A 15,778-nucleotide genomic window follows, 5' to 3' on the forward strand; every position below is an offset into this window, starting at 1 on the left:
GTGACACTGAAGACTGGAGTAATGATGCTGAAAATTCAGCTTTGGCATCACAGAAATAAATTGCATTTTTAAAATGCATTCATAAAGCAGACCACTATTTAAAATTGTAACAGTATTTCACAATGTTGTTGTTTTACTATATTTTTGATCAAATAAATGCAGCCTTGGTGAGCATAAGAGACTTCTTACCAATCCCAAACTAGTGTATACTTGCATATATTGAATTATGTCAGATAATACATTATCACCCATTGCTTTTACAGAGACAATGGTTTAAAAGCTATTGAAAATCTAATGGAGAAGAAAGGAAAGTTTGACTACATCCTTCTAGAGACGACTGGATTGGCAGATCCAGGTACTGTATTTCATGTACACCAACAGATACACCTTCGTAACCTGACAAATCTATTATGGTAGCTAATGCAACCATTGGCCATCTTTCTCAAATGTTGTGATCTGTTTATTTTTTTTGTATAAGAGAGGTTTAAAATATGTACATCCATGTTTACACAGAGTCTTAGATTAGGTAAAGCATTCCTTGCTAGTAGCAATCCACCTTGCTTTAGTCCGCATTTGCATTTAGCTGTTAAAGGAATAGTTCACAAAGATTGGCAGAGCATTTACTCAACCTTGGGCCATCCAAGATGTTGAAGAGTTTGATGCTTCATTGTAATAAACTTGTGTAGCATTACATCTCTTGCTCTCCAGTGTATTCTCTGCAGTGAATGGGTGCCGTCAGAATAAGAGTCCAAACAGCTGATAAAAACATCACAATCCACACAATTCCAGTCCATCAGTTAATATCTTGTGAAGTGAAAAGCTGTCTGTTTATAAGAGTCCTCTATCCATAATTTTTCTTTGTCCAGTGAAAAGTCTCGTCTGAATCAGGAGAGAAATATGCGCAGATCAAGCAACGTTTATGAGCGAAAACATTCCAAAGTAGTTTTGATATTTTGGCCACAAGCAATGGTTTAAAGCTTAAAGTTTTGATTCACAAGACATTAATTGATGGACTGGAGTCATGTGGATTACGTCAGGTATTTCTAAATTTCTCCAAATCTGTTCCACTGAAGAAACAAACTCATCTACATGTTTGATGGCCATTTTTGGGTGAACTTTTCCATTAATGCAGCTTCAGATCAAAAGGTTTTTTTTTTTACATTGCAGACAGTTTAGACATCTTTGTGAAGAAGGATTTTTCCCCCCTACATAGCAAAAAGCACTGTAAAGCAATTGAGAATGAAACGGAGATCAGTGGGAAGGCAGGAAGGGTCAGCAGCATCTCTGCAGCCAGCCTGTGAAGTGAGTGACAGGTGTCAAGGGCCAGTGCCGTGCAGGACCCTCAGAGCTCAGACACAAGCCCCTCTTCACTGTCATTGGCTGAGACAGGCCTGTCACTCCTGGGGGCCTCAGGGGGATAAGCCCCTCCCCTTCTTCAGAAGATGCTTGTGGGCTGAATGGGTTATGTATCTGATGTCTTTCAAGAACATTGCCTTCATTACACTTCTGTCAAATATTTATCATGCTTTCTTATTCTACCCTGACAGTTTGACAAAACTCCATTATGTGAACAAGATGGCCTCAAATTGTAACACGAAACTGTGAAATAACTTTTACAAGAAAAGTTGGCAAGCATGGAAACAAACAAAATGTACCTTGTAGCTGAAAAATTTTAAGCCACCCATAAAATTTAGTTATGTATTTTAAAACGCATACCTACACCCACAACCCGTTTAAGCTGTTTTACCAGAGTTTTAAGGCAAAAAGTGTCCAGTAACTTGATAAACACTGCAAAACCTAAGAAAATGCTTCAATGAAGCATAGAATATAATCAAATAATTTTTTTGCCAAACCTTCCGGACATGAGTGCCTATATGTCATTTATATTTAAAAAATATATATTTTTATTCCAATGGTAATTAAATTAAGTGTTTTTCCATTTGTATATTTACAGTAAAATGAGAAATAATTATAATTACTTAGTTTTTATATGTGTATGTGTGATTTTGTACAAATGATTTATACATGTTTTCCAAACCAGGAGCTGTTGCTTCCATGTTTTGGGTTGATGCAGAATTAGGGAGTGATGTCTATCTGGACGGTAAGAACCTTTTTTGCTGCCTCAAATAAAGTTTACTTGTTAATATAATACAGTGTCCTCATCTCCTACATAGGTATTGTCACAGTTATAGATGCTAAATATGGAATGCAGGTAAGTTGCTGCTCCATTCTGTCAAACCACAGACTAAATAAGTTATGGAAACTGATATTTTGGAAGTTTTTTTTTTTTTTTTTTTCAGTACAGGAATTTAATTGATGCAAAAATCAAATAGAAACACAATGGATTTTTTTTTTTTTTTGTAAATAATAATGTATAAATGTATAAATATAAAACATTTTCATAAATTATATTTTGATAAACCTAAGTGAGCCATTAAAAAAAAAAAACGAAATATATAGTAAGTTACTATAAACATTAAAAAAATATTAAATTCTAAAAAATTTATAGAACAATCATTAAATATGAATATGAAATGTAAATGAATATCTATATACCAATAAGTAAAATAATATTAATATTAAAATAAACACATCAAAGATATTTAAATGATCCTGATCCTAAGTGTTTTGGCCATGTATTGATTAAAGACACACTGTTATATATAATGCTTTATATGGAAAAAACAATAATCAAACACAAAGTTGGGTCCATGTTATTGCAGGCATTACATTTTACTTGGTCTTTACCGAACATTCTTTTATTTTACATTAGTCTTTAAGTATCGTGTCCTACTGAAGTATCTCCCCCTTGCTGTTCCTCTTCACACTTCAGGCTGGGAGCAGGACAGTGGTAATGACACCTGGATAATAGGCTGCAATTTAGTGGTGTCAGTCTTGGCAAGTCAGTCTTTTTTTTGCAGAGGTGGCACCTCTCGGCACTGCGGCCCTCTGGGGTTCTGTGAGCGCCTGTTGAGGTGAAGACAGGGAGGGCTTGATAGAAACTGAAGAAATAATGGATATCAAGGCAAATCACTCTAATGGGCCTGTCACCCTTTGTCCAGCCCTTTCATTGTCACCTGATATGTTCATCCATACAAGAGACACTTCGGGTGGTGGGGGGTTTGACTTGCACAGACATGGCCATCAGGTGCCCTTGTGTGCCTTGATCTCTGCCAGTTGGTTTGAAATTTGTGCAGACAGATGATGAGGCTTGTCTCACTCCCAGAGCTCAGTGTTATTACATATTGAACACAGACAATGAGACATGCCTCCTCCCAGTCAGCAGAGATGACTGGCAACACACACAAGAAAATAAATGGGATTGTTTTCAAGAAGCAAACTGTTCAGAAGTTGTAATATCCTGGAAATTGGATTTCTTTCAGTGAGTTTGCATCTTGTAATCACAAAGTTGTCAGTTCACTCATCTGCACTGATGTTAAAGATGTATTTTCAGGAAGGAAGCTGGACGGAACAGAAGTGCAGAAGTATACAGAAGCTGATGAGACATGAAATGTTCTTATCGTTCTATTAGATCTTATAAATGATAAAGTCCACACTCTAAATTCTGGTTGGATGAGCCATATTCAAAGCTGCCAAAAAATAGCTAATATACACACACCTGTGACTGAATATCAATTGAATTCTATATCTCTTTGGCTTGCTGTAAATGCTTTATATGGAAAAAACAATAATCAAACACAAAGTTGGGTCCATGTTATTGCAGGCATTACATTTTACTTGGTCTTTACCGAACATTCTTTTATTTTACATTAGTCTTTAAGTATCGTGTCCTACTGAAGTATCTCCCCCTTGCTGTTCCTCTTCACACTTCAGGCTGGGAGCAGGACAGTGGTAATGACACCTGGATAATAGGCTGCAATTTAGTGGTGTCAGTCTTGGCAAGTCAGTCTTTTTTTTGCAGAGGTGGCACCTCTCGGCACTGCGGCCCTCTGGGGTTCTGTGAGCGCCTGTTGAGGTGAAGACAGGGAGGGCTTGATAGAAACTGAAGAAATAATGGATATCAAGGCAAATCACTCTAATGGGCCTGTCACCCTTTGTCCAGCCCTTTCATTGTCACCTGATATGTTCATCCATACAAGAGACACTTCGGGTGGTGGGGGGTTTGACTTGCACAGACATGGCCATCAGGTGCCCTTGTGTGCCTTGATCTCTGCCAGTTGGTTTGAAATTTGTGCAGACAGATGATGAGGCTTGTCTCACTCCCAGAGCTCAGTGTTATTACATATTGAACACAGACAATGAGACATGCCTCCTCCCAGTCAGCAGAGATGACTGGCAACACACACAAGAAAATAAATGGGATTGTTTTCAAGAAGCAAACTGTTCAGAAGTTGTAATATCCTGGAAATTGGATTTCTTTCAGTGAGTTTGCATCTTGTAATCGCAGAGTTGTCAGTTCGCTCATCTGCACTGATGTTAAAGATGTATTTTCAGGAAGGAAGCTGGACGGAACAGAAGTGCAGAAGTATACAGAAGCTGATGAGACATGAAATGTTCTTATCGTTCTATTAGATCTTATAAATGATAAAGTCCACACTCTAAATTCTGGTTGGATGAGCCATATTCAAAGCTGCCAAAAAATAGCTAATATACACACACCTGTGACTGAATATCAATTGAATTCTATATCTCTTTGGCTTGCTGTATTGCTTTGCAACAATAAACAGCTTACTCTTAGTCTAATAAATGATTTTACCTTTATTGTCTGAATAATTATTTGTTCTGATAAATATTATATATAAAGTTATCTATTTACTGCACTTTGGTAAATTGGCATAGCATATATTTTACATTGTAAAAGCAATAAACCACTCAGTGCCATGATTAGAGGTCTTAAGCGTGAAAGTGCATCAAGCTTTGTTGCTTTATTTGAAGACATAACAAACCATTTGTGTTTGTACTTTTATGTTTAAGATGATAAATATAATAGTGATGTACCAGTTTTGTTTTTCCATTGTTTTGATCATTAAAAATATGCCAATAATGATACATTTTTCTATTAATATTCCATACTATTTTCTCTAAATAAATTTTAAATAAAACACTAAAACCATTTTTGATAGTTATTTTGTTTTGTTATTGTGATGACCAATATATTTTTTACATTAAAATTCCACACTATTTTAATTAATTAAAATGTTTACATTTATATATTATTATTATTTTATTTTTTTATTCAGCCGAGAACCGATATGGAGCTGATATGTTATGCATCCCTGAAATACATATATTAAAAAAAATTTAAATCTTGATTTTTTTTATTTTTTTATTAAGATTTGTCTTAATAGTTGTTTTGTATGTGTTATGTAATCACTGTTATTTCCTATTTGTCTCTTAGCATCTAACAGAAGAGAAGCCAGAGGGTCTTATCAATGAAGCTGCAAGGTAAAATCTTATTTGAATCATTAATATATAAATATGGTGTTAAAAGTACAAGAAAAGAAGTTACAATCTTCATCATTATCAATATGTACTACAAGAACCCAAAGGTCAAATTGTCCAATAACCAGGATTTTTATGAGCACCTCTTGTGTGGTCTTTTAAAATTCTATTTATTACTGTTATCTCTATGAAACATGACAGCTGGCTCTAATGTTTGTGTGCAAACATATCCGATTCCAGCCCAGCTCCTTCCACCTCACCTGCTGTGGTCTGGGTGTTTTTGTTGGGGTTCGGAGGCATGTTGAAAGGCTCACAAGTGTCAGAAGTCATAAAAACCACTTCTGCTCTCTGTTTATGTTTTCCTACCACGCAATATGGTGGCGCCTTTTGAGTATGCTGCAAACCATGCCACCCACACACAACCCGACAACAGGCAGGGGGATGGATGAAACACAACAAAGAGTGTTTACACACTTACTCACACACACACACACATTTAATTACAAAGGGAGAGTGGGACAGTGAACACTGAGCAATAAAGAAAGTGACAAAAGAGAGAGAGAATGGGATGAGCTGTTCTCGTACTGTATTGTTCTATTGATGTATTGTACGACTGTAATCACACATACTTGCGTACAGCAACTGTAGATGCACATAGAAGGGATTTGCTTTTTATGACGAATAATCCATATGCGACCTTCTGAGGTGTCGTCAGCCTTTGTTGCATACACAGTTAGGGATGATGGGAAGCATTTATCAGGTGAATGTGAATTGTACTGAATTCTGCTCTCTGTTTTTAGGCAGATAGCTCTTGCTGATCTGACCATCATCAATAAAACTGATCTAGTGAATGAGAGTGAGCTGGTGGAGCTCAGAGCTACAGTGAGGTGAGAACCATACACCTTTATATTCTTATATGCTCTTATTAGGGATGGACTGATATTACAATTCTGGCTGATAATGATTTAACCAATATATGGGCGAAATTAAAATTTTTGTACTGTTATATTGTCTAAATAAATTTTTTAAATAAAATACTGAGAACCCAAATCAATCAGAAGCAATTCAGGCATCACAACATTACATTGTACTCTATAAAAATTGGATGTTCGTTCTGACATTTGCTTAAAAACAAAAAAATACATTTAAAAGTGTTATTAAATTATGTGTTTTAAATCTATTTCTTGATTTCTTAATTATTTTGTTTTGTTTTGGCCCATAACCAGGGGTCAGTTGCATAAAAAGTTTAGACTAGTCTTAGAAGTTAGTCAGCTAATTTTTTCTTTAAGACTTTTTTATTCAGTTACATAAAAATGTAGATTATTCTAAGTTGAATGCTGACTGATAACCCTTTGATTAGCTGGTAGTTGGTCAGAGTAGTTCTTAAGACAACAGCTAAGTTTATGCAACTGGCCCCAGTACATTTCTTATTAAAGTTCTAAACAATTTTGTTTAAATAGATTAGAAATAAAACACCAAAAACTATAATTAATCATTTCAAATGCTTCAGTGAATGTAGACATTACAACATTATAATGTATACGATGAACAATGGATATTCATTTGCTAAAAGTTACATTTAACAATGTTATTGAAGTAAATTAATTAAGGAATGTTAATACCAGCAAAAGTATAATATCATTATACTGGGAATCCCTAGTTGTATGTTATTCAATGGATTCTGGTGTCTGTCTCAAACGTGTCAGAAATATGTTGTGGTGAAGACATGAACATTTTTATTAATCATAAATGGTGCTTGCTTGAGCATATTGCTCATACTTGGGGTTAAAGATTTGAACCCCTAACACAAAGAATTAAACTTTGCTGTGTACTATCACCATAAGCAGTTTTCTTATGATTTCTGGGGAAAAAAACTTGCTTTTACAGAGGTACCTAAGTCATATTTAGGTACCAGAAAATCATAGCAGCCAGAACCCAGAGCACCCTATTAACCACATAGCAACACATTAAAAACCATTCAGTAAACCTTGGCAACCACATTGCAATGTCTTGACAACCAACCATCACACCCTAGTATTGTAATAAAGACCTTTGCGCTTTTTACATTCACTTCAGAAAATCTAAACGTCTAGTTATAATGGTAATTGGATAGATGTCTTTGAGTTTGTTTTACAGTATGTGCTCTGTTCTCTTCTTCATAGATCAATAAATGGGCTTGTGAAGATTTTGGAGACACAAAAATCCAGGTGAGACGATATGCAGAAACCGCCAATGCAAAACATGTACTTTGTGATCTACAGTAAAAATTGTGTGCATATTGAACCGTATTTTTAAGCTCTTTCAAACTTGCCTTTACATAAAGCTGACCCTGCATTCAACAAATCTCTGTCAAGACATTTAAAGCACGTAAATATTAATCAAGACCTGCAATCTGATAAGTACTCTAGCATTTAAAAGTTTGGGGTCAGTATTTTTTTTTGGAAAGAAGTCTCTTAGGCTCATCAAGGCTGCATATTTGATCAAAATTACAGTAACATTGTGAAATAATGTTACACTTTACTGTTTCTTATTTTGTAATGTAATTTATTCTTGTGATGGCAAAGCTGAATTTTCAGCATCATTACTCCAGTCTTCAGTGTGACATGATCTTTCAGAAATCATTCTAATATGCTGATTTGGTACTCAAGAAAAATTTATTATTATTATTATTAATATTTAAAACTGTTGTTCTGCTTAATATTTTTATGAGAACAGAGATTTTTAGAATTCTTTGATGGATAGAAAGTTCAAAAGAACAGTATTTATTTGAAATATAAATCTTTTATAACATTATATATTATGACTTCAGTCAATTTTGATCAGTTTAATGCATCCTTGCTTAATAAAAGTAATAATGCCTCTCAAAAAAAAAATCTTACTCACCCCAAACTTTTGAACAGTAGTGTGTGTTCAATCAGTTTTAGAAATGGACCTATAAAAAACAGTTTTTAGGGCCTTACCATTTTTAAGACGCTCTTTATCCTCTATCATCTATAAATAACATCAAAGACAGACCAAGTATTTATATATACATACAAATTAAGTGTATTTTCCTTCCTTATAGGGTTGACCTGTCTCAAGTATTAGATTTACATTCGTTTGATATCAGCGATGGTGTAAGGTAAGTGTTTTTGAAGAATACTTGCTAGAATTACGCTACTTGCTTCTTACTGAATTATAGTAGCGATTCTTTTCACCAGTATTTTTCCAGAGGATTTAGTGTATCCGATGAGGATCAAACACTCCATTAGCTCATGCTAATGTTGATGACTTACACAAAAACAAAAAATGAAACACCCTTTTTAAGAGTAATTACAGTGAGACAGAGTAAATGTGAATAGCTCAGCCCAGCTGCAGAGGATTATAGCAGTGTCTGCAGTAAAGGTACAGAAGCACTTCCACACAGAATGTCTTTCAGCCCCGACTGTGGCCCATTTTCCCCCTGAGCACAGGCTGCTTGTCTGGGATGACCCCCCTCTGGTCTGCTGGGTGGTACTCACAGCCCGACGAATAATCCACAGAGCTACGTTTGCCCTCCCCGAGGGGTCAGAGCCCGCTCACACGCTTTCTTCTTCTTTCTTTCTGTATTAAGCTCAATCTTACTGTTACTAAACCCAAATGCTCCTCCGCATCACACCAGCACCAGGATTAGGGGCTGTCAGTGTAGTCAAACCCTTTGAAAGGTTTTAGCTAAGACTGTGCATCTGTCTGATACATTTGGGTATGTAAGAGGATGTTGTTTATTGAAGGCGTTTGACATCAATCAGTGCGCTTGTTTCACATTTAAATGGCTTGAAATCTTGTGTTGTACAGGTTAGCTGAAAAGCTGCAGCTGGTGAAAACAAGCCAACCACATCTAGACAAGGTGAAGATGACTCTATGACATTTTGAATCGGTGGATTGAATGTTTTTTACTTCTGAGGTAAAAAAAAAAAAAAAAAGGCCCAGCTTCTCTTCCCAGAAGGTTCCTCTCAGGGTTTGTTCGAACCACGAGGTTCAGTAAATGTTAAATGTTGTCCATTTCCTTCTATCCTTGAAGCAAACTCTCCATAGGAGCTCTTATCATTAGATGGGTCACTTTCCCGCATCCACCCAGTCTGTTCCACCCTCCCCCTTTAGAGCCAAGCCCTCACTGCTCTTTTCATGTAAATGAGAGCCCTGTTTTCTCTTGTTATTCCAAAGGAAAAAAGGAAGTGTGTAACTTTTAACACAGACAAACAATGGTTTAAATATCTGTAAAGGGCCCATGTAATGCCCCAGAGAAGTAAAGCAGAATGGGTGCTAAAGTAGTACAAGTATTTAACACCAAGGGGAAATTCATTCAAGTGTCGTACTGACAACTTTAAAGATAGAGGTATTATTAGAAATGTTTTTGTGTACAAACAGAAATTAGTAAAATCCCATTCATTAAATTGATCAAAAGTGACAGTAAAGACATTAATAATGTTACAAAAAAATGTAATTCATATAAATGCTGCTCGTATGAAATTTCTATTCCTCAAAGAATACTGAAAAAAATGTTTCACAGCACAGCATTGATGATTATATTAAGAAATGTGTCTTGAGCACTAAATCAACATATGAGAACGGTTTCTGAAGGATCATGTGACGTTGAAGACTGGAATAATGGCTACTGAAAATTCAGCTTCGCATAAGAGTAATTTAGATATAATAAATTCACAATATTGCTGTTTTTATTGAATTTTGAACTTGGTGAGCATTAGAGACTTCCTTCAAAAACATTAAATCTTACTTTTGAAAGCTAATGTACATTTGTAATCTGACCTGTTTGGAGACATTTGAGATGCTCCCATTATTTTGGTTCATTGACAAGTATTTAATGTTTCAATTATGTATATGTTTTATTTTAGAGTATGCTGACTATAACATTTGAAGTTCCTGGCAGTGTGTCAGAAGACCTATTAAATATATTCATTCAGGTACAGATATAGCTTAAGGAAGCATGTAAATAAAATATTTCTAAAATAAAATATTTACCCAGAACAACAACTTTACAAAATGTCTTGAAAATGTAACTTTTTTTTTTTTTTAGAATCTCCTATGGGAGAAGACATTTAAGAACGAAGCAGGCTTGCCAATGGCAGTTATCCGGTTAAAGGTGAGGATACGGTCATCCATATATTCGTTCTCCATACTGTATGTTATGTCAGCCACCGAAATGCCAAATAATTCTAGAAAATCATGATTTCTGTGAAGTTGTATTGCCTTTGTATATCCTGTACAAGCATTCTAATTTTCATCAGATCTGTTCTCTGTGTAAATGCTTGTTGTGTGTTGTGGCAGGGGATCCTCTCCGTCCAGCAGAAACAAAAGAAGGTGATGTTGCAGGGTGTCCATGAGCTTTATGAGCTGGATGAGACTCCAGAGTTCTGGGCAGATCAGGAGCCAAGAATCAACCGACTCGTCTTCATAGGTAAGATCAAATATTCCAGATTTTAACATACAATACCTATATACAACTCTTTGTCAAATGTCAAATTGCCTGTTAAAAGCTGTAAAAAAAAAAATCATTATTTTATTACATTAAAAATGTATTTACTTCCTTCAGGTCGGAACCTTGATGGCGAGATTCTGAAGAAAGAGTTTATATCAGCCATGTCAAATAAAGACTGCGTTGAGTAGATGATATCTGACTGCACAGTCTACCAGGCCACGTATACAAACCATACAACACCAACAATCTCATCTCATAATATAATTTGTGAAATCACTGGGAAGAAAACGCTGTTTCTGTTTGCAACCCACAGTTTTAAAAGAGTTTGTACCTGGGTTGCAAATCCTGCAACAGCTTAATAGGTGCTTATCATGCTCCATAATGTTTTGAATAGAAAAAGTGTTCAAATCTGACACTTATTTCTCCTAAACATGTAGAACATTGTACTAAAAATCCTTTAAGCATCTGTACGCAACATTTCAAACCAGTAAAACTTATATTAACTGAAATGTCTTAATGTAATTTATTTTACATTTCCATTACCGTTTTCTCCAAATATGTATCTTGAAATGCGTTATATTTTGGACACAGTTGAAAAACCAATAGTCTTTATTTTAAGAGTATGTCGTTATTTAAACGATTCATTTGGGTGATCAATTACTAATCATTTTACATAGACTTTTTCACAGTGTAAAGTGTAAAATAGCAGTAACCAGTAAAATAAATGTAGTCTTGAGTTACTCAGCTTACTCTTCTAACGTGTTAAATTTTGTGTCTTTTTTCAATGTGAGAACCATTATTACAAGCACCCACTTAACACTTTTTGTGACAAGGCGATACATTGCGAAAATTGGTTGGCAGAGTTTGCATTTTGTTCAGTGTCTCTAGTGGAACATAAATTATGATAACTAAGAGCAAAAGAAGTTATGAAAGTATACAATGTGTACATTCAGTGAAACACAAATTTGGAAGTGTCTTCCAAATGCATAAATGTTCACAAATTGCATTAATGCTTCACTAATGTATGTGGCTATAATATGTGGTAGGCCTATATATTATAGCAATAATTTTGCATTTAGTAAGAAAATAAATTTAATTTGAACATTTTTCTTCATATGCATATACAGTGGGTACGGAAAGTATTCAGACCCCCTTAAATTTTTCACTCTTTGTTATGGTTTTTTCCCCCCATGCTTTGTGTTATTAGAAACCTAATATTCAGTACAAACACTTTAAGATGAGTTTAGGTTTTTGGATTTCTTTAAATTGACATATGAATGAGTGCTGTAAATAGCTCTGTTAGTTTACGCAACTTTCAAGTGCTCTCATAAATTTACATGCATCCACTTCCACACCATCCACAGCTGAGGAAGTGGACGCACCTTTTCATTTGCAATTGAGATGACTGTGAAGAGTTTAACACATATCCGCGCACAAGAAGGTTTGCTTTGAGGATTGCTGCGCTTATTCATGCACTCCAATAAAACTCGCTCCTGGCCTGTAGGCTAAAGCTGCGCCGTTTCCTATTTGATTCTGATGTTGATAGGCTCGTTTACCGGCATTCTTCTTTCAATGCGGGGAGCGGGGAGCCGGGCCACGGCCATTTTCATGGTCGCACCACCTGCGGGTATCTTGAGGTGACAAACCAAACGAAACCCAGGGGGTATGGGGGGAAAATCAGTCTTTTAAACCGGTAGTTAGGCGTGGTGTGAAAATTCACGGTCACACGTCCCAGCTCCCACTGCGCTACCCTGCTTCTGAATTGGGGAGGAATCCTAAAGGACATCTAAAATATAACGACTCTATTTGTATTGCAAGTGAACTACGTGGCTTTTGTAAGAAAAGGTTCATTGACGTGACGCTAATTTGTTGTCCGGATCTAAAACACTTTAAATAAACATATTAACCAAGGAATAAATCTGTGATTTATTATTATTATTTTTTTTAGAATTGTCTAGGTGGTTCAACTGTGTGATTAAAAAGCTTGAATTAGTTTACCATTGTATTTGATCGTTGTGTGTAGCCTGTTAAAATAAGGATTGAATCTTTTATTTTATATTCATATTTTATTAACATTTTTTAATTTTTCAAAAAATATATTATATTTATATTTTATTTTAAACATTTTTGCAGAAAAACATTTTGTCATGTGATCCAAAGCTTAGGTCAAATAACCTAAAGAAAACGTCACAAATATAGGCCTATTTTAAAAGACTGCATTAATAATAAAATCTAGGCAATAGCCTACGAGTTTGAAAAAAACTTTTTTTATTTTTCTCTAAATATGCATGAAACTTGCACATGCGTTTAAAAATAGATTTGAAATTTTGAAGTGCATTTTAAAATAAATTTTATCAATTTAATACTGCAATAATAAAGCTAAAAATACCTTTAATACTGAACGTTATTCAGCATAAAAGACGTTTTGCATTTTGTTCCTTATTTAACAAACAAAAGACCAACATAAAAATCTTATTGTCAATACGTTTGTCTAAGTCTCAGTATAGCCTGATAAAAGGGGAAAATGTATATTTCACGTTGGCGCTTAAGCTGGTCCAAAAAAAAGTAATATATATTATTAAATTTGACTGATATAGTACACTTTTATTTCGCCATCTCCTTAGTTTGAGATGCTGTAATTGGGTCTTTAGGATCCTCATCTCATATGCGGATTGTTTAGTTTAAGCAGGTCAAAGCCCGCCACACCTGCCTGACTGTCCTGAATCCCTGCGGTGACACTCCACCCCTATTGGTCTGACCATCGGAGGACCAAAGACAGAATGCGTGTGGCCTCTCATAAATAGCCCTCATTTCCATGAGTCCTGCAAACCGTCCACAAGCTTCACCAGCCACAAGTCGCGTCCAGCACATTTGGGGTATCCAACCATGACCCTTTCCCAGGATTACGAAGAAGTGCAGCGCACCCCCGTCTCTTCTGAAGACGATGAAATAGACATCGTCGGAGGAGACCACAGCGATAGCGACCGAGAGTATTTCATCATGCCTTGCAGGGACCCCACGGAGGCGGATCACTCAGGGTCCGAGTCTTCAGGAGAGAGCGAGAGCAGCTTCTCCGCCGCGACCGCTCCAAAGCAGACCTCCGCCGTCAAACCTCCCTATTCCTACATCGCCCTCATAACCATGGCGATCCTCCAGAGCCCGATGAAGAAGCTGACCCTCAGCGGCATCTGCGACTTCATCAGCAACAAGTTCCCGTACTACAAGGAGAAATTCCCCGCGTGGCAGAACTCCATCAGGCACAACTTGTCACTCAACGACTGCTTCATCAAGATCCCACGAGAGCCTGGAAACCCGGGGAAAGGCAACTACTGGTCCCTGGACCCTGCATCTGAGGACATGTTTGACAACGGCAGCTTTCTGCGCAGAAGGAAAAGATTTAAGAGGAACCAACCCGAGTTCACCAAAGACAACCTGGTGCTTTACCACCCAACGTTAAGTTATCGAGCATATGGGCGACCTTACTGCGTCTCTGGGCCGGTTCCAGGCCAGGCTAATCCTATTGGATATTTGCCAGTGCCGGATGGCATCATGGTGCCACCTCCATATTTCCAATATCAGACTCTCAACATTAAGGTCCACGAAGCTCCAGAAATCCAGCAAAGGCCCGAGCACAAGACCCAGAAGTGTTCGTTCAGCATTGACAGCATTATGGCCAAGTCAACGGCGTCTCCTCACAAAAACTCTCCTCATCATCTCACACCTGACTATAGTTATGTATTTCCCAGGCCGACATCATGTGTGACTCCAAGTTTGTTACCAGTGCCAGCAAGGACTCCTCTGCTAAAGACTGTTCCTTTCACAGAAACTCTGCGGATGGTGTATCCGCACTGTTGAACTGTGTCTGGAAAACTCACCAATTCATTTTAAATAGATTTGTAACATAAGATGTGTCTGTCATTGCTCTTATATGATCATTTTAATGTAAATACATAAATGGTAAAATAAATAGTAATATATTTGCTAGTCTAAAATCCTGGAAAGTTGGATGTATTAAAATGCCTGTTTGTATTAAATAAACCATCATCGTCAAATCTCAATTAGCCTACGTGTAATTCGTGTTCATTTTAGCAATTATGATATCGTGATTTTTTTCCATAAAGCCCTAATAGTAGGCTGTCTAAACGAAATAGTGCGTTTTGCTCATTCATTTGTCAAAAAGAATAGAAAAGAAAAAGACTGGTTATTTTAAGATCGCTTTAATTTTACGTTGGAATGTTGAGCAATGTAGCCTATATTTAATAAAAAATAAAAACTTTAAAATAGGCTACTTGTATAAAAAGAGGTGGGGGGACTTTAAACTTTTAATTGCCTTTAAATTGTATTCTTGCCCTCTCACTAAAAAGTTTTAAAGTTAAAGCTCTTTACGCAATGTTAAAAGACTGCATATGAATGCGCGTTAGATACAACATTTCAAAACTAGAATGCTGGTAACAGCGTGTTGTACGGTGGCCGTGAAGTGCAAAGCAAACCACAATTCTGAAAACAAAATAAATTACAAACGCAGATACAAGTCTAAAAAACAAAATAACAATTCAGAAAGCACAACAACAATTCAGAAAACAAAATAACAAGTCAGAAAACACAACGACAAATCAGAAAAAAAATTAACAAGTCAAAAAACACAACAACAAATCAGACAAACCGGAAGAGGTAGGTATAGTTTGAGACAGCACCATTGGTTTGGGATTACTCACCGCTGACTGGAGAGGCAGGATTGAACTCGGGTCGATCGCGTCAATAAGCCAACAACAAGCGCTTATCCATCTGCGCCACTGGAGCTGATAATTTATAGCCACTTTTTGCATGCATAATAAGTCTACAGATTCCCCATCACTGCCTGCAAGACATTTTCTATTCTTTTATGTCCACTAGATGGAGACTGAAGCTCGTGAAATCAGT

General features: G+C 36.3%; 2 protein-coding genes across 3 annotated transcripts in view; both read left to right on the forward strand.

Moving 5' to 3' along the window:
- The window catches only part of cbwd (COBW domain containing), a 14,634-nt gene extending 3,267 nt beyond the window's left edge, over positions 1 to 11,367 (forward strand). For both annotated transcript variants that reach the window (XM_016534022.1, XM_016534021.1), the window contains exons 5-16: positions 264 to 355; positions 2,042 to 2,101; positions 2,175 to 2,212; positions 5,360 to 5,406; positions 6,204 to 6,290; positions 7,566 to 7,610; positions 8,468 to 8,524; positions 9,217 to 9,268; positions 10,275 to 10,343; positions 10,457 to 10,522; positions 10,708 to 10,837; positions 10,973 to 11,367. In XM_016534022.1, the coding sequence (XP_016389508.1) occupies positions 264 to 355; positions 2,042 to 2,101; positions 2,175 to 2,212; positions 5,360 to 5,406; positions 6,204 to 6,290; positions 7,566 to 7,610; positions 8,468 to 8,524; positions 9,217 to 9,268; positions 10,275 to 10,343; positions 10,457 to 10,522; positions 10,708 to 10,837; positions 10,973 to 11,046 (817 nt within the window). In that variant the 3' untranslated portion in view covers positions 11,047 to 11,367. The remainder of the gene's footprint in view (positions 1 to 263; positions 356 to 2,041; positions 2,102 to 2,174; positions 2,213 to 5,359; positions 5,407 to 6,203; positions 6,291 to 7,565; positions 7,611 to 8,467; positions 8,525 to 9,216; positions 9,269 to 10,274; positions 10,344 to 10,456; positions 10,523 to 10,707; positions 10,838 to 10,972) is intronic.
- Positions 11,368 to 13,744: 2,377 nt separating this feature from the next.
- Positions 13,745 to 14,713, forward strand: foxd5 (forkhead box D5). The gene has a single exon (XM_016533971.1). The coding sequence runs from the start codon at positions 13,745 to 13,747 to the stop codon at positions 14,711 to 14,713; it is 969 nt and encodes a 322-aa protein (XP_016389457.1).
- The last annotated feature ends 1,065 nt before the right edge of the window (positions 14,714 to 15,778 follow it).

Source organism: Sinocyclocheilus rhinocerous, unplaced genomic scaffold, assembly GCF_001515625.1.
Source record: "Sinocyclocheilus rhinocerous isolate Xijiao unplaced genomic scaffold, SAMN03320098_v1.1 scaffold515, whole genome shotgun sequence".
In the NCBI taxonomy this organism is placed as follows: domain Eukaryota; kingdom Metazoa; phylum Chordata; class Actinopteri; order Cypriniformes; family Cyprinidae; genus Sinocyclocheilus; species Sinocyclocheilus rhinocerous.